At 34.8% G+C, this 24938-nt stretch overlaps 1 protein-coding gene across 6 annotated transcripts in view; it reads right to left on the reverse strand.

Annotated features, from left to right (window-relative positions):
- The window catches only part of MID1 (midline 1), a 453084-nt gene that overhangs the window by 117803 nt on the left and 310343 nt on the right, over positions 1–24938 (reverse strand). For 5 of the 6 annotated variants that reach the window (XM_007500937.3, XM_056808078.1, XM_056808079.1 and 2 more), the window contains exon 2: positions 22992–23707. In XM_007500937.3, the coding sequence (XP_007500999.1) occupies positions 22992–23651 (660 nt within the window). In that variant the 5' untranslated portion in view covers positions 23652–23707. The remainder of the gene's footprint in view (positions 1–22991; positions 23708–24938) is intronic. The other variant, XM_056808080.1, reaches the window with a different exon arrangement.

The following is a 24938-nucleotide window of genomic DNA, read 5'->3' on the forward strand; positions in this document are numbered from 1 at the left end:
AGGGACCTTTGTTGTTCAGAGACCTTAGAGGCTATCATGTACAATGTTTTCATTTTACAGATGGGAAAACAGAGGTCGTGAGGTTGAGTGACTTTCCAAAGGTTATATATTATGTATATAAAGTTATATAACAGAGCTGGAATTGAACCTAATACCTCTGACTCAATCCAGTAGGCTTTACGTTGCACATAGTATCTCTTAATGATGTTGAACTTTTTCTAAAATCATATATAATTTTATTACCGTGAATGAAGAATTGCATTCACATTTGCATGTTCATAATATACTTGTTGAAAAACAGCACATCTAGCTGTTTCCTGGTTCCCCTTGAGGAAGGTCTCCATGGGTACGAAATGGCTCCAGACAGCAGAAAATCAAGGACATGCTGCTTTAAATAGGCTGGTGAATGCCATCACCATACATACAGAGTGGGCATGGGCAGTAAGGACAGAGTACAGCCCTAATCAGTGTCCACTGAAAGGCCAAGATGAATTAAATGAATGAATAATAATGACAAACATTTACAGAGAAGCTTACAGACTTGAAGATTATCAGTGGATTTCTGTTGATGTTAAGGGCAAGCACCAAACCACCCTATGAGACTGGCTTTAATACCTACAACTATGGATGAGAGAATCCAGTCTTGATACACATAACCCAGGAGCCTTTTCTACTTTTTAGCCCCAAATGCAATCAAACTGGGTATAGAATAAATCCTGTCCCCACTGTGGATAGGAGGGGCAAGAAAAGGGTAATGTCATGAGTGGTAAAGAGTACTTTCAGGAGACAGGGATAAAATAAATGAACATTTTTCTTGTTTAGGCTAATCATTTCAGAATTCTACTCTCTACCTGCTTTTCCTTGATGGGGCTATTTGAGTTGCCTCTGTTCGTTGTTGTTTTTTCTGAAACACTTTTATTCATTTTAAGTCTTGAAGGTGCAAAGAACCTCCAAAAGCAAATTCAGGGAGGAAAGGAGCTTTTCTCTAGACTTGGTTGTCCAATTCAAATAGGACAAAATCAAGATTGCCTTCTATACTAGTGAAGGGAGAGAAAGATGGTAGGATGATATTTAAACTGAGTAGTTTCTTCATGTACTTTTCCAGGATCTATTTTTCTTGGTCCAAAGGCATGCTGTATCATAAGCTCTACTTTCTCTTAGATCTAGGTTGGACTCAAGCTCCTCACACTCACAGAAACACAGAATCTGAGCTGGAAAGGAATCTCTGAGGACATCTAGTATAACCCACACATAAAGGAGTCTACACCATGACTTATGGAACAAGTAATTATCCAGTCTCTGCTTAAAGACCTCCCAGCAGGGGAAACCAACCATTTCTTAAGGCAGCTCATTCCACTTTGGGATATCTCAAATTGTTAGGAAGGATCTCATTACTTTATAGTTAAATTGACATCTGCTACTTCCATCTATTGCTCCTGGTCCTTCCCTCTCGGAAGGGGTTGCCCTGTTCACTCTCCACTTCAGATTGTTAAGCTGGTCCTCACCGCAGGACTTTGCCTCACAACATTCTGGAAAAGTAGGTAAAGAAAGTGTTCCTCATTTTACAGCTGAGGATATTAAAATTTGGAGAGATGAAATCACTCATTTACTACTCATTCTTACAGTGTTTTAGCCATATGTCAAGCAGCAGACGTTTCGGCTCTAACTCTACAATGACCTATGTGCAACAAGGAAGGTAAAATTTAACAGGTCTTGAACATGAAGCACAATCTGGAAACTTGTGAATTTAAGAATATGGTTAAATCAGGTAACATTTAAAATTCTCATTCTCATTTGTTCATGTTACACATTTTTCTCCCACTCTGTAATTTTATAACTAAAATTAATGGAGATGTGTTCTTTTCACATATATAATATCCTTCTATCCCCATATATTGGATTGAAACACTTCCTTCTGGTCTTTGCTGCCAGATCCCTGAATCAGAGGAAATATCAGAGAACTATTGTTAGCCCATAAGTTAGATTTCATCTGTGACTAGTCTAGGTACATTTTGTGCCAAGGAACTCAGCATTGTCCTCCTGGTTACCTTAAGCTTTCTTAAGACAAAGAAACAATAAAGACAGTTTCTTTTCTGAATGGTGTATTTGAGAATTTGAAGGGTATTTTTTGGTGGGAGTTGGGGGAAGGGAATAAGCAGTTGTATAATGCCCACTATATACCAGGCACTGTAGTAAGCCATTTACAATTATTACCATCTTTGATTACATATAGTTGGTAGAACAAGATCCAACAAATTCAAGAGTAGATGAGTAAAGGACAAAGGACTCACTCTCTCTGTTTTTGCCTCTACCTTTTTCTCTATAGCCATGTGTGTGTGTGTGTGTGTGTGTGTGTGTGTGTGTGTATAGGTATATATATATATATATATATATATATATATATATATATATATATATATATATATATATATATATATATATATATATATATATATATATATATAGTTAGTTAGTTAGTTAGTTAGTTAGGAAGTCTTAGATTCAGCTCCCGCCTCTGTCACATACTGTTTGTTGTGATTTGGAGTGAGTGACTTATCTTCTTCAGTGCTCTAGGAAACTCTCTAAGATATAACGTTGCAGAGAAATCACTGACCTACATTGTTAGAGAACATTTTCTCACTTGGGAGTTCCATGTACCAATTAAATTACAAGTCCAGTTGTTAGTTTGTGTTCTCATTCCTTCCCTTTCCACCTTCCTGCCCTCCACAGGCATCCGTCAACAACTATTAAGCAAGTATAAAGAAAGCTTTTCGTAGAAGACAAGTGGATTCTATTTTTAAATTCTTGTGTTCATCATATTTGGCAAGTAATCTATAGATGATGTCTTTGTATTTGAATACACAGGGGTTATCAAAGATAGAGAAGGCTTGAAGTTTAAGGGCTGTCAGATACTCCAGAAGAAGAGGTACAAATCACCTCTTCCAGAAAAATTTGATTAGGGAAATACTTACTTGAGATAGAGAAATTCAGCCAGCATAGGAAAGAAACAGACTAATGACTTCCTAATCTTCTCAGAAAATTGTATTTTATATTTTTGAATGGTCTTACAAGTGGAAAATAATTCTAATAGTTGAAAAATCATTTTTAAGGTCTGTAACAGTGGTATCAAACTCAAAGAAAATGAAGATTTCTAAAATATATATAAAGATCTCCATGATTCATAAATTTACTTGGAAAAACACATTAATATTATCCATGTTATATCACATTTTTATATTTATTTTATGAAATATTTCCCCAATTTACATCTTCCCAATTATAATTACATTGAATGTAGTTTAGGCTGCCTTTGGGATTATTGCTAACTACATTGGCCAAGGGCTGTATTTAGTACCTTTGGTTTACAAACAGCTTCACACATATCTAACTATATCTCAAAAAAATCTGGCAAGGTAAGAATTACTGCTCCCAGTTTTATTCCATTTTTGCAGATAAGTTTATTGAAACATGTCTCAATGTGTCATGGACAATTACAAAGTGAGTAGAAAAAAAAGGTCAAAATTAACAGAATCCAAACACTGCACAGTGTTAAACTGCCAAACACATTTGGTTAATATTGATTGCTAGGAGCTTCCTGAAATCTTCTAACTATTAGGAATTTTCTTTTTAAATTCTTACTATTCTTACTATAGATTATTTGGGTCAAAAAGAACAACCAAACGATGTCATTTGAGATTTTTGATTATATATTCCTTGAGTGGAGAGTCTCAAGTCTTGACTTCCCTTTCAAACAAAAAAAGGCCTTCTTTAAGTGAGAAGAATTTAAGCAGTTTTCATAATTTGATTTTTATTTTCTGTCATTTATTTAATGGAGTTTCCTATTAATTGGAAGAATTAGGACAACATTTACTATTATTAAAATGGTATTGTAATTCATTAAAACGTAAAGAACATAGAGTAGTTATAATCAGACTCTCCAGTATCTGGGAATTTAATCAAAGTAAAATTTGGAAATTTAGGAAACATGCTCTAGTTGAAGCATTCCTTTTAGAAACTGATTAAGTTTTAAATAAGTTATTCATCACACCATACAATATTTCACAAATAAACAGTCTAACATAAGGGGAAAAACTCTGGTTCCAGCTTTGTACTAGTAACTGGCCTCCGTCAATTTATGTAACTCTTTCTTTATCTATAAAAAAGGATGTAAGAGATGATGATCTCTAAAATTTTTTTTTTGCTATCAGAGTTCTAAGGATCTAGTAAATAACACTGTGTGATTTTGGACATGCCACAATATCTTTGGACTTCAATTGTCTCACCTTAAAACCAATGTTTTTACCTCCAGCAACTTCTTATTGTCTACAAGATACTATATTATTTATCACGGCATTTTAGTCTCTCCACAATGTGCCTCCAATTTACTTTTCTAGACTTATTTTCATACTACTCCACTTAATGTATTCCATGTTAGAGTTCAATTGGATTGCAAACTTCTGTGTATTCACAATTCTTTCTCCCAAATTCCCAGCATTAATTTAACATACTACCTCCATATGAACATTTTATTGAAATTTTCTTTCTTCCAATGTTTACTTCAGGAATTAACCTGTTCCATGATTTCTTTTTTAACTGAAATGGATCTCCCTCTCTTCAAAGTATATTCTAATAATTTTTTAGAGTTCTCTTTTTCTCCTATCAAATTCCATTTTGGACTATATTTATTTGAATGCATGTCTCACACCCTATCCAAATCCACTCCATCTCAAGATGTTAAAAGCAAGACCACTGAGTGATTGTGTGTGTTTTGTTGCTTACCTCCAGTTTCAACACAAATGCCTTACTCCCATCCAAACAGATGACTAGACTAGGGATAATTGACCCCCTACCACCTAGTAGCTTCAGGATGAAATATAAATATCTTATTCAGAGACAATGTGGAGTAACAGAATGGAGTATTAATTTGAGTCAGAAGAACCAGATTCAGACCTTGCCTCAGCTTTACTGCCAGGGGAAGTCACCTTCTATACCTCAGTTTACTCACCTGTAAAGTAGGGGTGCTGGTAGTTTGGACTCAACAGCCTCTAAAATTCTATGTAATTCTAAATCTATCATCCTATGGTTTACCATCCTCCAGAGTTTGGTTTCAATCTACATTTCAGATTTTTCCCCATAATACCCTGTTTTATCAAATATTATAGAATGGAATTAAATTAAATCAGATAATTCCCGACATCTTTAAATTTTTATCTTTTACCCCAAAACTGTTTCTATTAGGAAAATAATTGATTTAAACTTCTGAGATGTTCTACCTGGGACTATTTGGAATTAACTGAGTTTTGTTTTGATGATGTTGTTGTTTTACAATTAAACAATTCAACGTAAATAGAAACTACTATTTTAGAAGACATTCAAAATAGGTTAAGTGGGTGTAATGAATTTAGAATCAGCTTTCCTATTTAATGCAATATACTATACTAATCATATACAAAACTTTTTTTACTTAAAACATTTTTACATACTTTTGAAGGCTATGTAACATAATAAGTGATAATATTAAATACACAATACTATAATAATATAACATGCACACCAACATCTATATATATATATATTTGTGTGTATATCTATAATATATATTGAGATTATATATACATATAATATATAATATGGGGGAACTAGACAATATAATTACCATACAAATTTACCACTGTACCATAAGGCCTATCAGACTTCCATTTGACTTGCAGCTGAAACTTCTTTAATGTTTTGTCTCTCATGGTTGTTCTTAACCTGATGTCCATAAACTATTTTGATAAATATATTCAAACATAATTGGTTTCTTTTGTAATCTTATTTTATGCATTTAGAAACATTATTCTCTAGGAGCAGAGGCTGTCTTGTTTTTTCTTTGTATCTCCAGGACTTAATACAGTGCTTGGTACATAGCAAAAGTTGAATAAATGATTTATTTTAATTTTTCCATTTCATTTCATAGTAGGAGTATTGGGTTTGGAGACATATCTGGATTCTAGTTTCAGCTCAAATACTTATTTGGTGTTTGAACTTGAGAAAAACATTTCATCACTAGTCCTCAACTTCTTTTTCTGTAAAATGAGATGATTGGACTAAAAGATAATTGATCTCTAAGGTCCCTTTCAGAGGTTGCATTCTATAGTTCCATGATTCCTTAGAATCTCCAATTAAAGAAAAAGTCTGGGCTTCTCATTTTCTGAAATAGGATAAAACACCTGGTATACAGTCTTGAAAATGATCTTAAAACACTAGGAACACTGCAGGATACCAGGTAATACTTGGTGTACCTAAACAGTTTCTTGAAAGTTAAGGATGTTTGAATTTACGAATGTTAAATGAACTTTTCAAGATTAATACATTGCTAAAGCAGTTAAAAGTTCTACGTATACAGGTCCATGCCACTACTTTCAATGATGGGAAGTGATTTTACATAGACACACACAACCCGAGGTTTTGAAAACTTTTGGATTATTTCCAGGGCTGTTAGCTGACTATTGCTTAGTTTTTTTAAAAGGCAAAAAAAAAATCTCAGAATAGATTTATGTTTGGAAAACCACACACAAAAAAGTGACATATAATCAATGACTGACCTAAAAAGGAACCCTTACTTCTTTTTATACATACTTCACTTTTAGCAAAAACAAGTCTAGGTCATTAGCTTGGCACTTAGATGACTGAAAAGTTTATCAAAAGGTCAACAAGATTTTACTGTAATCCTAACTCATACTTGGATACAAGTAAACAATAACGAGCAAAATATAGGTAAAATGACCATTTTTGTCAAATTCCCTCTCAAGTAACTGAATAATCATAATTTTTACTTGAAGATTTTTTAATATATCATCAAGTGAAACCATCTGTTAATTGGGGTAATGTATCTTCTGGGAAAAAGCTATTAGACACAGCTCATTTGAATGTACAATATGAGCAATGTGGTGTGGTGGGAAAAGTACTGCACTGGTAATCAGAAAACTTGAATTCAAATAGCTCTGATACTTCCTCCCTGTGTGGAGTCAGCCAAGTTCACTTTCCTTTATTACAATTCAGTTTCCTCTTCTATAAAATGAGGGAGCTAATAGTGCAAATATCAATAATATGGAAATAGATCTTGATCAGTGACACATGTAAAACCCAGTGGAATTAAGTGTTGACTACAGGAGGGGGGGTAGAAAAAAGGGGAAGGAAAGAACATAAATAATGTAACAATGGGAAAATATTCTTAATTAATTAAATGAAATTTAAAAGCTAAAAAATAAGGGGGCTAGACTAAAATTATCTATGTCTTCTAACACTAAGCCTTGTGACACTAGAAGGTTATCTGGAATAGTGGTTTTCAAATTTTTGACTATTCACCCCTATTTAAAAATTGGGCATGAACCCACAACATGTATATAGTTATTTATTTGCAAATTATATACATGCACTATCTATCATACGTTACCAGTATAGTTTATAAAACATCAAAAAAGTTTTTAAAAAGGATAAAGATGCTATAAAAGATTTAATAGAATGCCACTGGAATTTATTAAGTAGTAGAATGATATGGTTAGATTTGTACTTTGGGAAAATCATATGGCAGCTATGACAAGGATGGTTTGGAATGGGAGGGAGTGAGGCTTGAGGCTGATACTGAAGCTCCTAAAAAAGAAATGGATTGCCCAGAATCACATATCTGATAAATCATATAGCCATAATTCTGATATCAAATAAGATAGGCACTAATTATGGGGTTAACACTCATGATATACAAGTTGGGAATTGTCATTCACAGTTAAACACTTCAATAATCTGTGTATTTTCTTTATTTTTGTCTATACCTTCCTATAAACCATCTAAAGAAATCAATCCAATGTCCTAGAGACCTTTTTCTAGTTTTTTGGTTTTTCTAAACATTCTCTGGTTACCAGGATGATCCTCTGGACACCAACTTATTTTTGCTTGCTCTTGCTATAGAACCAACCCCATCTGCAGTCCCCTAGAAATATTTTCCCCTGGATATCTTTTATTCTTTTTCTTGAGCATGTCATCTCTAGGTATTTCACCAACTTACACCTAGGATGAATCATTCCATTATTCTTTTGATTACCCATATTTTGGATTCTTTAGAGATCATGGTATTCCATAATTCAGAATTGATATGGTATCTCCAGAAGAATACTTTCATTAAAAAGATGGGATTTTGTGTTAGGAAGCAGATAAGAATTAGGCTATGCACAATGTAACACATACAATTCACTCTGCTTTCTTTCTTGTATTTTTTTCAGATTCAATTTAGTTGGCCAGTCACCAACAGTGACCAAAAAATACTTACTGATTGCTTAAATCAATGGACTGCCCAAACACCAGAACAGTAATATTCTTTATCAATCTGATTTTCCCTAGGTGCATTTTTAGGATTGTGGTTGTGGATCTAAGTAAGAAGAGTGGGTAGGTTTATGGTGGTTATATCAGTCAGCATGATGTCATTCACAAATAGGACATCTGGTGTATTTCACCTTCGTTAGGAAATTTTTCATCCATTTGGACTCTGTTTAATCCATTGTCCATGACAGTAGCTAATACTTTTGGAAAAACTACATTTACCTATTTTATACCACACTGGGATTAGCAATCAGTAGATTATTTAATATAATTATTTCTATGGTAGGATCTATCAAATAATTTGTATAATTATGGAATAGGAATGGGTGACACACCTTGTTGGAGACAAGTCTTAAAGGCTTAAAGCCTCAAAGCAATGAAATGAATTTTTTTCATATAGTTTTAGTTGGATTGGGTTTCTATCCTTAAGAAATGCCTATTCATATTCTTAAACTATTTCCAACTTAGTCATGGTTCTCATTCTTAAGAATTTGAATCTGATCTTTATATAATTTGGAAATGAGATCTTTGTCAGAAAGACTTACTGCAAAGATTTTTTCCCTAGTTGATTGTTTCCTTTAAAATTTTAGCAATAATGGATGTATTTGTTCAAAATGTTTTAAATTTTATGTAATTAACATGATTAATTTTATCTTCTGTGGTCTTCACTCTTATTTGATTATGACTTATTTTCTATACATAGATTTGACAGGTATTTTTTATTGATCTTGTTTAATCATTTGCTATCTTCCCTTCTTTTAGATATCTTGAAAATTCATCCCTTAATGGTGTCAAAATGTATTTATATCATAGACTAGTAGTCCATTCCATATTTAGCTTCTTTAGTGCTGACTCTATATCTCTACATAACTTCCCAGGGACAGTTTGTTATAGAAATATTGACAGATAAGTTCAATTTTCATCTCTTTGTTGTCATTTTTCTTTCACCTATAAATTCTTCTGGGAGTATCAGAAATGACCAATGTCTCCTGGACTGCTATCCATTATTCCAATGATGTTCAGGCCACAATTTTCATTTCACTCTTTTCTCCAGTCATTTTTTATCCATTAATTTGCTTCTATTTATGTAACTTTTGTTTAACTTTTCCACTTCTCCTTTCCTCCAGATTCTACAACCATGATCAAATCAACTGAGGATGAAGAACCTTCTCCTTGATATTGTCTTCATGCTAGGCTTTCAGGACACTTAGCTTCTAGTTCTCCTCCTACCTTCTCAGGCTCCTTTCATAGATTCTCTTCCAGATCACACTTTCTAATCAAAGGTGCCTCCACAGTGTTCTGTTTTGGGTCTTCTTTTCTCTCCCTCTCTTCTACTTCACTTGGTGATCTCAACAGACCCCAACTGATCTAATTACCACCTCTATGGTGTCAATTCTCAAGGCTATCTATCCTCCCCCACTTATTTCTGCTGACTTCTACTACTCTTGCATCTCAAATTGCCTTTCAGACATCTTGAACTGAATGTCCAGTACACAACTTAAATTCAAAATGTTCAAAACTTAACTCATTCTAGTTTCTCCTAAGTACTCCTTCCTTCCTGCCAGCCTTATTACTCTAGAGGACATCATCTTCCCAGTACCTCAGGCTCAAACAAGGTGTCATCCTCAACTCCTCAGTAACGTTCACAACCCCCAGTTCCTACAATATGTTGCCAACACCTGTCAATTGCCCCCTTATAAAATCTCTCAGACATGCCCTTTCTTGCCTCTAATACTGTTACCATTCTGGCTCAGGAGCTCATCACCTCATTCCTATACTACTTACTGATGGGCCAGATTGCCTTACATCTCTCCCCACTCCAGCCTATCCTATTCAGCCACTAAAGTGATTTTTCCTAAAGCACAAGTTCAATCACTTCACACCCAAACTCAGCTCCCATACCCACTAAAACTCCAGTAGTTCTCTGTCACCTCTAGAATCAAAGCCAAAATTCTCTGTGGGCCATTTAAAGCCTTTCTACCTATCCACTCATATGCCTTACTCCCCACCATATGCTTTTTGACCCAGTTACACTAATATCCTGGCTCTTCTGTGGACAAAACGCTCCTTATCCTGGCTCTTGGCATAGGCATTTTCCCCAGCTATGTCTCATGCCTGGAATGCTTTCTGCCTGCTGGCTTCCTTTAAGTTCCAATTAAAAATCACATCTTCTAGAGGAAGTTCTTTCAACCTCACTTATTTCTTTAGTGCCTTTCTCTCTCTTAATTATTTCCTATTTATCCTTTATAGTTTGTTTGTACATATTTATTATTTCTTCTATTAAATTGTAAGCTCCTTGAGAGCAGGGACTGTCTTTTTGCCTCTTTTTGAATCCCCAGCACTTAGCATAGTTCCTGGCACATAGTAGGAACTTAATTCATGTTTATTGATTGACTGGCTGGGATGCAGTGTGTCAATCTATTCCTATATGTTTCTTCTTCACCAGCCCATCATCTATCTAGTAACTATCCTAGAACACCATTAGAATGTAAGTTCCTTGAGGACAGAGACAATTTTTACTCATATATCTGTATCCCCATCACATATTTCAGTGCTTTGTATATAGTAAGAGTTTAATACTTTTTATCCCTTCATTAGTTATCAAACTTTGTTTTCACACCAAGTATTCATTAGACTTTCCTAATTGCTTTTTTTCCTTATGCAATATACTTCATGGCCTTCTACCATCATCCTCTCTAACATTCTGTAAATTATATTAGAAAATGAGTAAAACAATTACTGTCCCATCTTTCCGTTTTCCAAAGATATATTTTTATTATTTTTTTGAAAAATTTATTTAGTCAATTTAGAACATTATTCCTTGGTTACAAGAATCATATTCTTTCCCTCCTCTCCCCTGCCACTTCCTGTAACTGACACTCAATTCCACTAGGTTTTACATGTGTCCTTGATCAAAACCTATTTTCATGTTGTTGATGTTTGTACTAGGATGATCTACATCCCCAATCATATCCCCCTTGACCCATGTAATCAAATTGTTTTTCTTCTTTCTACTGTTTCTACTCCCACAGTTTTTCCTCTGAATGTGGGTAGTGGTTTTTCTCCTAGATTCCTCAGAGTTGTTGAGGGTCACTGCATTGCCACTAATGGAGAAGTCCATTACATTCGTTTGTACCACAATGTATCACTCTCTGTGTACAATGTTCTCCTGGTTCTGCTCCTCTCACTCTGCATCACTTCCTGGAGGTTGTTCCAGTCTCCATGGAATTCCTCCACTTTATTATTCCTTTGAGCACAATAGTATTCCATCACCAACATATACCACAATTTGTTCAGCCATTCCCCAATTGAAGGCTCATTTTTCAATTTTTTGCCACAATAAAGAGCACAGCTATGAATATTCTTGTACAGGTCTTTTTCTCTATTATCTCTTTGAGTTATAAACCCTGGAGAGCTATGGCTGGATCAAAGGGCAAACAGTCTTTTAGTACCCTTTGGGCATTTGCCAAAGATATTAAGTGCTTATTAAGTAAGATAACTTCAGGGCTCTTCTAGCTTTCTTGAAGGATGGAGTGCATTACCATAATTAAATTTCAATGGGAAATAGTGACAACCAGAATCAACATTGTTCTTTTTGTATCTCTCTCTCTTTCTGTATTTCTCTCTCCATTTGATTGTTTACCTAGAGACATTAGAAAGTGGGTATATTTTCTTGAACCCTGGTCATATGAGTTCAAATATTCTCTCTTATGCCACACTTTTAGGTTTTGTGCATTTAAAAGCTAAAATAGTATTTGCATGTGGTCTAAAAACTTGATTCTTAGTGTTCTCACTCCACTTTTCTGTCACTGCTACTGTAGAAGAAGAAAGCCATATGGACTGAAGGTCATCTTTCATTTTTCGTTGTTCCATTAAGATATCTTGGCCAAAGGATTAATTCACACATGTTTGTAATGTACTAAGGCAGTAGGATATATCTGAGATTTGAACTCTACTTGATGTCTTTCTAGTTTGATAAGATCTGTCAGAGTTTTCCATAGCCTTAGATAGCCTGAGATCACTTCCATGTCTCTACAGGACAGATTTTTGGGATAGCACAGCTAGTAAGATTTCTTTAATGGGGAAAAAGAAAGAAAATAAAGAATGTATCTTAAAATTTTTTTTAGGAATTTAACCAATATGAAATTTAAAACTCCTAGAGGGCAATACCAAAAATCTAAAGCATTATTTTTTTACGAGAGAAAATAATGACTTAAGATGCTGAAATGGAACAAGGATATTAGCAATGATAAATCCAAACCTCACAACAGAAACCAATTTAGGCAGCTATCAAATGGTATGCTATTGCCTTGACATAGATGGGGATTCTGTTGAGGCAAACCATTCTTGACTTTAAATTTACTTCTTGGCTCTGTTTAGATGGGAGAGGCTGGGAACTAGATAACTTAAAAACCAAGCCACAATTTTCACTAGAAATCATCTTGTTTGGCCTGGGGCAGTGATTATGAACCTTTTAGAGACAGAGTGCCAACTGCAAACCTCATACAGCATGTGATTCCCTACCCCCCCTCCCAGCTTTACCCCATACAGGGGAGGGGGGAAGTACTCCCATTGGGCTGCTGGACAGGAGGGCAGGTGATGTGAGAAATGTCCTCAGGCACACATGGAGAGGAGGAAGGGAGCAGCCCCCTTCAGCATCCATGCCATAGGTATGCTAACACAGCTATCAGGACTTCCTCTACTGAGAGACAAAGTAAGAATATTTTATTCTATATTTCTTATTAGGGTTCTTTTTTACTCAAATAATTTTTGTTAAGGGCAAAATATGAACAATTATTTCCTTTTTTCTTATTCATATTATGAATATTTAACAGACATTTGTCTGTAACTATGCTACATGTCAAAAGTTCATAGGGGAGGGCAGTTTTTTCTTCTTTTTTCTGAAAAATCAAGTATAAATTAGGATAATTTCCTGGTATGAAAGTATTAGAGCAAATACAGAATGAAAAAGAAATTGAAATGAACTACTTCAAAATGGAAAGAAATGTGGGGGTAAGTGGCAGGAAGGTTTTGTGTATTCAATATATTTGCTAATATTGAGACTCAGTGAATTAAATCATAGAATCACAAAATCTCAGAGATGAAAGGGATCTTAAAATTCATCTGTCCCAATTAGTATCTGAGCAGAAACTCTTAGAAATATCCTTAGCAATCAGTCCATGTTCTTTTAAGAAATGGAAATGTTTTATTCAGATGGTGTCAAAAGACACAAAAATTTGGAATCAACCAGATTCTTTAAAAATCATATTATTTTGTTTAATTTTAAAGATAAGTTTCCCTCACCCCTTTTCCAATTTCTCTTTGCTTTCACATATCTCAAAAGCCTTTCAACAGTTTTTGGTTATCTTTCCTTCCTTTCTGAATGATTTCTTCCTAATTGATTTCCTTACTCTTCTTTGTTTTTAAATGGGCCTCACAATGAAAGAATATTACCTTATCTAAGTGGATAAGAGAGTAAAAGTCTCTTCTAGAGTTTGGATTATTTCTTCCTCACACCTCTATAGACTTGTTGTCCTGCTTGTATTTTTGATAATTTACAAAAACATCTGTAGTGGTATTATAATCATTGGATTAAAACATATTTTGCAATTTAACCTCCATTTTATTTTTCCTATTGTTAAAATGGGCATATTAATCCTGATGACAAAATTTCAAATGAGATAATAACATGCAAGCTTTTTGTAAACCTTAAAATACCATATAAATGTTAATTTTACTACTCACTACTGTTACTATCACAAGGATGAGGCTGAGAAACAAACAATAATGCTTTTAAGTGAATCTGACATAAAAACAAAAGATATGAATAAAAATATTAAAGAGAGAAAAAAGCTGTTTAGCAAAACCAACTAACACATCAACTCCAGTATATCTAAAGGCATAAGCAGTAGTCCAAACCCACCTTCTCTTACTTAAGTACTGCAAAGATAAAGTTCTAGTTTATTAATTTTTGTCCAGATCAAGTTTCTTGGTTATTTTCATTACAAAGCAGTTTTCTCTGACTTTCTCCCCTTCAAATCCATGAATTTAAAGCAGCAAAATCAAGACCAATTTATTGGTGCTGAATCGGTTTGGTGTTGGCCACTGATTTTTGCTCTTTCCTATTTCAAAGGAAATTAAGGGCCATGGTGAAAACAGGTATTGTGATTTGTGTTTTTACATGACCATGACACAACGCGGCTAAGTTTCCATAATTTTAAAAATGTAGAACAATCTCAGTCACTTAAATAAGTGGCGTATCCAACTATTTCAAATTGTTTTTCATTCATTTAACTGTTAGTTTCTACAAGTTTCAAAACACAACATCAGACATTAAGCATGTCTTGCAATGATTGCAGGTTTTCAACTAAAGGAATCAAATAGTGATCCCTTAGACATGAATAGTGAAAATTCTGGAACAGCTTAAGCTTAGTCACCTTACTGATGATCAAGGACATTACTGAATGGTCTGACAGCACAATAGGATTTTCCTAGAGTGTGCATCTAACAACCTCTTTGTAGAGATTAGTAGTTTGGCAGACTGAGCATGATACAGGCTATTTCCGAGCCTGGATATTTACCTGACCTACTGGACCTCCTCAGGAAGGAAGGAAATGGATTCCTCTAAGGAAAGCACATGACAACAGATTAATAGCCTCCTATGTGAATGGTAGTCTTTTCGCAAGATCATTCAAAAGGAATGCAAAGTAAGTCTGCCACTGTTTTTCCTTTCTGAGAGGAGCATTTTGGTTTGTTTTCAGTTTAAATGTAAGAAATGCAGTAGAATTGTCACATGAAAAAAATTAAAACAAGTTCTGATGAGTCTTAAACTAGTCGTGAACTAAAAAATAAAATCGCTGATAGTTTAGTTGTGGATCTCTTCCATTAAGACTGGATATGACAGTCAACCGCCCCCCCCCCCCAAAAAAAAAGTCAACTACTATAAGAGGCTGCTATGTTGAAGTATATAGAAAGCTAAGTACACTACCTCTGATGAATACTTGCTATGTGACTCAACCTCTTAAGACTCTAGGTAACTAAGTTATAGAGTAGATGCCAACATACATAGATACTCAGTTTCTTATCTAGGATTTCCCCATATCAATGCAATAACAGGTCAGGTCTTTTTCCCCTATCCTGTTGAAATTTTACCCTGTTTCTCATGGATCAGGGATATGTCTAAATCATTCTTAGAGTCACTAGCAGATCTCAAGACTTTTAAGGATATCTAAAATAAGTGTACTCTAAAGAAAATCACCAAGTTACAAGAGAATCTAATTAAAAAGAAACAAGTCCTGTCTGGTGCCAACATAAACATCAATACTCTTCCCCTCCCCCACACACACACTCCTGATTGTTTTTCAACAAAGTAACAAAGAAAAATTGATCTGAGACAAATCAATTAGGCACAGTTTTCAGGAAGATATGAGGGTGGAGATAAGTTAAAATAACAGCTGCTACCTTCAGTCTCTTCAGATGAAAGAGATTGCGATTTTAAAGAAACTGAACCGCTGAAGAAAATTAGAAAATGTCCTTGCTACAAATGTTCTACATGAGTATCTTTGCCCCACTCTAGAGTGAGACACTATATCCAAGTAAAGAACAATCATTGAAAACTAAGGCAATAATTCTTTTTTTTTTTTAGCTGACCTTCCATCTAAGAATGAATTGGTTCCAATGCCGAAGAGCAATGGTTAAGTAATGGGGATTAAATGATTTACCTAGGGTCACACAGCTGGGAAGTATCTGAGGTTAAATTTGAACTCAGGACTTCCTATTTCTAGGCCTGGCACACAAACCACTGAGCCATCTAGCTGCACCTTAAGGCAAAGATTCCTATCCTTTTTTTGCGTATGGATTCCTTCTCAGAACAATGTCTATAAATGCACAAAACAAGACGTGTAATTACAAAGAAAATTCATTTGGTTGAAATTGTTATTAAAAATAAAATGATTTAATATAATTTTCCTTATCTTTTCCAGCAGGACAAATGAATTATTCAGTCATTTTGGGTTTCTTTTTTTTTTCAGTTGAAATGTAAGAAATACAATAGAATTGTCATTTATGAAAAAAAATTGATGTCATTTTGGACAACCTTAGAAAGTTAAGATATGAATTATACCACTAACCACTCTATTATGTTTCTTAAGTCAAAGGAAATACACAGATGTTCATGTAGAGCAGTTTTAAGAAGATGCTTCTTGCAAATAACAGTTAAGCCAGGTGGGTACTTAATTTGCTCTCAGAAACAGGTTGGTTGCTTAGCTACATTAATTCTTTTAGATAACTGCTATATCTTTTGGAGATGTTACCTAAAAGGCTCATCTATCTTTCAAAGAACCGGCTAATTTACCACCGAGATATGACATAGCATTGTTATACATTATATGCCCTAAATGGCAGCAAAATACAAACATTACTAAAACTCAAATGCTACTTCCAAAACCATCAAATCATATTATCAAACAACATCTGTTAAGCTGCTACCCTCACCTTGAGCCAGATGCCGTGGATAAAAAGTCAAAAAACACCTCCAGCCTCTGCCATTTGCAGTTAGTTTATTCAATTCTAGTGAATTTCTGAAAGTGTCATTTTGTGGATCATCAATGAATATATAGTCTTGGCATATCTACTGAGCCAACAATTCACTCAAAATAATAGAATAAAGAATTCTGTTGGAATTTATTCATTTTGAATAGTTAATTAAATAGAAATAATTGAATCATATTTAGGTCATTTCAGGACAATTGTTATCCTGACAAAGAAATTAGTTGACATGTTAGTTTGCAATTATAATTTCCTTTTATACTAAATTGGGATTTTACTTTTCTGTTATCTTTAATCTCTTTTGTAATAATTTATCATTGTATATTCATGAATGTGTAGGTATCATAAATTTATAATTCTCATTTATAAAAATTTCATAACTTTCATTTAATATGTTGCAATGTATTTAATAGCCCCTCTTCCTCAGCACAAAGGTTATTTTGCAAATATACTATAAAACTTAGTCTCATATCATATTTGAAAAGGCTTCTCTTTCCAAGCAAACTCCTTCTCCTCCCCCAACCTGTCCTATACTGCTCCACTACAAATTACCTGTACAATAACACCCCTGACAAATGGTCTTGAAAGCATTCAATAATAATGTGTGAGGGAGTTCAATCCAGGTCTAATAGTTACAAAGTTCTTTACATTCCACTGAATTCTTTCTTCCTAGAGTTTCCAGGCACACATTTTTTGTCTGCCCTTTGTGCCACGTTAAATAAGGCAATCTCACTTTTATCTGACAACTCTTCAAATATTATTAGAGTTATCAGGTCACCCTTGTTAAGCCTATGCTTCATTGGGTTAAACATATTCATTTCCTTCCATTGGGTCTGGGACTCAAGTGACAGTGTTTCAAGTCTTCTTGCTATCCTAGTTGGACTTCTCTAGACACACTCCAGTGTCTGAACAAAATTAAGAAAGACCTAATCATTTGCCATTGACAACGTACCCTCTAACTACAGGACAGTCATGGACTCTAGAGAAATCAGCAGATACAAACTTGAAATGACCACACATTTTTGAAGATGAGATTCTTATGTTAAGATAAAGATTAGAACAAATGGCCTTTGAAGATCCTCCTATATTAGAGAAGGATGTTAATTTGAACATGATTCCAGAAGGAGAAATCTTATTGAGGAATTCTGGAACTCTCACATAGGACAAAATATCAAGGTTCCTTTATGGATATAAATACCTACACAAAATAGGAGTGGGAAAGCAAGGAATGAGTAGTCAGAGTAGACACATGTGGCTAAAGTAGGGCAGAAAAAGAACTTCATCAGTAAGTGAATAAATGACCAAGGAATCCAAATTGTGATTCTAGGAGGCATCGCTATCACAGCTACAAGAAACTCAATTCCAGATACTCCTCTGTAAGTTTCCTCCAGGCTATCAATGAGTATTATAGAAACTACTTTGGATTGGGAGTCAGAGGATCTGGGTTCTAGTTCCAGTTGTTTAATCATTGTCAAATCATTCTGCCTTCTCATGGCCTTGATTTCCATATTGATTAAATAATTGGGCTTAAGATTTTCCATTAATAGTTCAAAGTTAGTTGTTTAACTGAGCTAAATACCTTGTGGCCCCTTGGACACCTTGTGCCTAGACATGTTTGTTTACTACCAAAAGATATTTGGAAAAAAGGATTTCCTGCCAGGTTTAACTTCTTCCCATTCCTACCACCTTTCTTTCCTTTTCCTATGCTGTTCATTAATGTACATTCATGAATAATATCAAATTATCCCTTTAAGTTTACATCAATAAAATTCATTTATAAATATTCTTTCCAATTATACTATGTAATAATAAAAAGAAGCATGAGAGGAAGTTGCTGGTCCATCCTCTCCATCTAACTTATAGACTTGCATTTTTTTGTACAAGATGACATGGATGAGTTGTAATCAGCACCAGTGACGGAAGTAACCATTCTAATGAATTAATGAATAAAATATAAGCTTTTTGAAATCCTATCCTTTAAAGAACCTTTCAGCTGAAACACTCCAGGATATTAATGGAATTTCTGGATGTTATGTCTCATCTTCAGTGCTATGTCTAAATCTAGCCTTCTAAGACACACGTAAAAGCATACCATTCTTTATTTACTTCATGATTTTTCCTCTAGCATAAGTGATATGTTTTTTATTTCACAACATGACAAACATATCATGTTATTACATGATAGCACATGTACAACCTAGGCCATATTACCTTGCCCATCTTGGGGAGGGGAGATGGATAGGAGGTAGGAAGAAAACATAGATTGTAAAATGATTATTAAAATTGTATTGACATGTAATCTAGAAAAATATAAAAGAAAAAATGAAATGCACTTAATATTTCTAATTTGTATCATTGCTGTTTGATAACAAAATCATCCTCACCAAATGGTAAACTCTTTAAGGGCAAATATTTTGTATTTTTTTCCATTTTTGAATCTCCAGAATATCAGCCCAGTGCCTTACATACAGTAAGTATGTTCTTAATAAATATGTTGGATTAAAACTAGAATATGTATTTTCTCTCACTCTATACTCTGTATGAGATGAGACAGCGAGTGCTTTCCTGCCTAAACTTTCCCTGTATTGTAATGATATAATTTTCTATAGAGGGAACAACTCCCCCCCTCCTTTAAAACTATAAATCTTTTATTTCAACTCTTATTACTCAAACCGGAGTGTATATCACCTAGTTTTATATAAAGTGTTAAAACAAATGACTTTGTACTTGTGTTAGAGAAGATAGAAAATATAGGATGGAAACCTTTTTTTAAAAAATTATATTGAACCATTGATAATTACAATGTCATTGAAGTATGTTCCATGCACATTGTTCATAACCAGGGCAACCAAATAATTATCTGCAGCTTAAATTGCAACTAAATTGAAAGTCTAGCTTGATGTTGAAGGTCAGAGAAATATGTCACTCTGGAATTCACATTATTGAAATTTCTAATATGTTATCTGGGACACGAGCTATCTAGCATGCACAAACTATACTTTTCCTCCTACTGTAGAGAATATAAAGATTTCCTAACCCTCAATGAATGGAGCAGGAAATGTACAGATCTGAATATGCTCTATTTAGTCAGCATAGCATTTGGCAAAAGGACTTCTCTCTTAATAAGCTTAAAATTGTTTATATGAAATGTATATTTTCTCCTGACTTTGGTATTTTGTGGTTGCTTTCCCATGTAACATTCTCTAAAAACATTACATTTGTTGAAGAAATTTTATGCCACCAGAATGAAAAGAGGTTTTCTTTGTATGGATTTTACATGTCTGGTTTTAGTGTATGTGTGTGTATATGATTTTCTCTTTGATATATAGAGAAAAATATTCTCAATGTAAAAATCATGTTCCTTTTTCTATTAGTATGTTTACATCTAGAAATATATCTCTTGAAAAACACTTTCTCAAAAGTTTAGTGTTATAACAAGAAGAAAAAAGTATAATCTCCCTCTAAAATAGCAAAATTTTACTAATGGATTTCTTTTCTTCTTCGTATTTGCCTAGATGTTGTTAATACCAGAGGGAGGAACACATACACCCCAAAATTTTATGTCCCTAAGGATTCAAGTGAATTAGAAAGAAATCCACCCCCAACCCTACCCTTCTTTCTGTTTTAATACTATGCCAATCTCTATCTCCAAAGTGTATATGGTTAGTTAGTAAAGCATGAAAAACAGAAGTATGATACATTTTTGTTTCATTGGATCGAAATAAGAGTCCTTCAAAATTCATTGTTCAGTATCAATCCATATGGTTCACTCCTTCCAGAGCCTGTGAATCTATCTAAATGGGAATTATTTTGTTATGTAGAAAATTTTTCTGTACTAGTTATATTTAAGGTATTTTTATAACCCCCCCTCCCAAAGCATACATACTCATACTGCTGTTTGATTTCTGGTCTTCTACAGACACTTTATTTATATTTATAAAATGTGGCATATTTGATTGCTACCCTAAGCATATATTTTAAAAATCTTCAAAATAATACTGATGAAGAAAAATGTAAACATACTGGAACATTAGTCATTTGATTGCAAACTTATTTCAGTGTTAGAGCATTTCTTTCTGGGAGGGGGATAGTATCTTACATTGGCTCTTAATGTGTACACTTAATTTTTGAAATTAACTGTATATGGAAACACAATAATTGATCTCTACTGTTAACTTTCGGGTTCTGTGACTTAAATATGGCTACTGTTAAATTCATTGTCTTGATTAGATCAGAAGATCAAAATTCTCAATCGAAGGATTTTCATTTCCATCACATAAAGAAGTGGTTCATTATGGCATCTGCTGTCCTATGGCTAATGAAGGGGAAGATATGATTCAAATAATTAGCAGCAATGCTGAGATAGAGGTCAAGAAAGGAGCCAAACTTGAAAACCAGGGCTAAGTATCAGGTTTAAAGTTGGCTAAATGGAAGTATGTTCATAATTTTAACAGTAAGGATAATTAAAAGACAATATCTCCTAGTCCAATTAGTCGGTCTTTGTGGAAAACAGGAAAATACAGTTTAGTAAATCATGACAGCAGATTTGCACTTTGGAACTTCCTTAAGTTTTGTATACAGCTATTCCATGAGGGGAAACAGAGACTTTGATTGGAAAACACACACACACACACACACACACACACACACACACAACTGAAAACTGATGATGATAGCATTCTTTAAATTTTTTTTAACAAAGCAAAGTTAATTGTGAAAATCATCCAGGATTCATCTTTGTATCACCTGTTAGTATGGACAACATATCTATCTCCTTGGTTCTACTTTCTTCTCCAACTCTAAATAATAGCTCTTGTCTATTTCCTTACACCTATTTAGGCTTTAATATTTACTTTCCACAGTGTAGTCCAAGAGTACACTAATGACTTTCTTTCTGGATTCTTCAGGTGTTACACAGGTAAAGCTCTTAGTATTTGTGGGATCTGGGATGAAAGGATTGACGCCATCCTACACTTAAAATTCTCTTTAGTAAATCAAGAACTGAAGAGGGTAAACCAAAGGTGTGATTCATTTAATCCTGTTATCAAGAAACAAACTACTTAGGACCTGTAAACAAAGTTACTCTTTATTTCTAAAGAAGAGTTTTGTAGTAGCCAAGTTAATCTGGAGGGTTTTTCTCCTACTCATAATATAGACTATAATCAGGTGATATATTGTGTCTTATCAACACCACAGTATAGGTTTTTCCTGAGAGGAAGACCTTCAATGTATATTTACTTAAAGCTTTTAATATGTGGTTCCTTTCCTTTTAATTGGTGTTTCCCTACCTAAAATTAGCCAGGGAAGAAAAAGTTCTCTTTTTAAAAAAAACTTCACATAGTCTCAATATCTCAGTTGTAAGAGTTCTTATAAATAATATTGCCCACATTCCCTTCAAAAATGAATAGATTTCAGGGTGTCTTTATTGGTCTTTCTACTCAAAAGTACTCCATTCCTATCTGGGGATTTAGAATCTAGATCAGGAATTTGGGGTCAGTCAATCTGATGTCAAACCTAGAGCTCAAACATTTCCTGATTTATTACATGGTCGACTTAAGATCTAACCTCAAGACACCTGAGCCGTTAAACTCAAGAACACTAGTTTTAAGGAATATAACTAAATGTCATTTAAATACAGAATGAGAGGATTTCAAGAGCCTTAGAATCCTGTGTTTTTTTCTCTTGGAAAAAAATGATTTTTCTCTCTTAGGTGTGCAACAAGGATGTAAATAATTTTCCCTGAGTGAAGTAAATGTCTCAAGGCTAGAATTTATCTCTTTATCTATATCTATTATGCTCTCACAATAAAAACAAATCAAGGAAAACAAAAGAAGAAGTTGACACCTATCCAAAATTTCTAGCAATCGCCTACACCTTCACAAACACCAAAATAACAAGCAAGAGTCTACTTCTTACAAGATCCATTCTTGTGTAATGATTACGAAGTGCCAAAAACATGCTAATCCCCATCAGATAATACAGGTGAAGAGAAAATCTTTACCTGCCTGCCAACAAAACCCTAAGTAAAAGGTTTTATTCCCATGACATTTTCTGGCATATTGGGGCTCACAACGGATGGCACTAACCTTCAACTTGTCATAGCGCTCACTCAAAGCTGCCACCTGGTGATCTCGGTGTCGCCCAACCAGTTTACATAAGGCACAGATTAGTTGGTCATCTGTCACACAGTACATATTCACCTTCTCATCCTCATGCTCTAGGCACATCAGTCCTCTAATGTGAGAATCTGGAATGGGCTCGATGAGACGGTGGCCCGTGAAGGGCTTCTTATTTGGGTGAGTTGCTTTCAGGCACTCCTCACAGTAGGACACTTCACAAGTGACACAGGTTTTCACAGCATCCTGGGCAGGATCCTGGTCACAGAACTGGCAGAGAACTTTCTCGCTGGAGGTCATGGTGTTGCTATCGAAGGCTCGCTCTCGGCGGGTCTCGCTGGGAGAATTGGGCCCGCTCACAGAAGCCTTCTGAAACCTGTCGATGATGTTTTGCAGGGTGACGTTACGCTTGAGTCCCTCTAGACCTCGCTGGCTGAGGGTGATGACATAACGACAAGTAGGGCACTGGAAGGCAGTAATGGATTCCACGGATTCGTTGGTGGCGCAGTGGGAGACCAGGATACGGTGGGCACAGTTGAAACAGAGGCTGTGGGCACAGGGCAGCAGGAGTGGGTCTTCAAACAGCTCCAGACAGATAGGGCAGGTCAGTTCCGACTCCAATGTTTCCATCTTCAAGCAAAGCTTTCCTGTGTCGTCAGCGAAATCCAGGGAAGCTGATCAGCTATCTGGAAAACACGATGTAAAATTCGATTAGGCAAGAGAAAGCACGAGGGGTCAGTCACGAGGCTTGGGGGTTGTCAACTTCTGCTGTCTCTCACAATATTTCCAAATAACCCTTTTATAAAAATAGCCCGAAATTTTGATTTCACAGATATATCCAACAACTGATTTTTGCTTCTATTTGGTAAAATGAAAAAAAAATACACCTAACTTAATAATGGTGTCTCCCTCTGGCATCCCCCCCCCCAAAATCAGAAACCAATGCTTTCTTAATAATTTGAACATTTAAATGGAAAAGTCCCAAAGAAGAGCCTTCAAAATTAGATATTGCTTATTTCCTTATAAGAGGGCTTTTTAACCTAGGACCTATGAACTTTTCTAGAAGAGCACATAGTTGACTGGAGTTTGATGTAATTGGTTTCCCTTATAATCCTACATATTTTATACATTTAATTGTTTAAAATCCTTACCATCTGTCAATCAATCAGTTCTAAGGCAAAAAGCAGTGAGGGCCAGGCAATTGGACTTTCCCAGGGTCACACAGCCAGGAGTGTCTGAGGTCATATTTGAACTCAAGACCTCCCTTCTCCAGGCTTGAGTCACCTACAGACCCCTCTTTTATGCATTTTTAAAACATTCTTGTGAAGAAAGGGTTCATATGCTTCACCAGACTGTCAAAAGAATGCATGACACAAACTAGGATAACAAATCTTACTCTAATGGCCATCTTACAATACCACTTTACTCTCTGGCTCAAATTCAGAAGAATCAAGAGAATTGTGTCAACCTATTCTAGAAAATTTCAGAACCCTTCAAGTTTATGGTGTATGGTGCACAAATATTCATGTTAGCACGTAGGACTTCAACAATGAAGCACAACAATTTTCAACAAGGCAGCACAAGTACTGAATTCAACGGAAAGCCACGGATTTTCCTTAAGGTACACAGACATAAAAATCAACACACATACACGAGACAGTGATTGAGGTTAAAACTATCAATGCCAACTTCCAAAATATTTGACCTGAAAAACTACCGGGAGAATAGAAATGTCTTTTGAAATTGATTTCTCTTGGCGCTTCTCTCTCTCCCAATCTTCATAGGTGGAAGTTAAGACTGGTAATCAGTCAAAAACTCTTTTTTAAATTTTTATTAAACTGGCCTTAGCTGATCAGGAAACTTGGCATTCAAAGGATTTAAGAGAGGAGACATACTGCTGTGCATATGTGAAAATAC

Source organism: Monodelphis domestica, chromosome 8, assembly GCF_027887165.1.
Source record: "Monodelphis domestica isolate mMonDom1 chromosome 8, mMonDom1.pri, whole genome shotgun sequence".
Taxonomy (NCBI): domain Eukaryota; kingdom Metazoa; phylum Chordata; class Mammalia; order Didelphimorphia; family Didelphidae; genus Monodelphis; species Monodelphis domestica.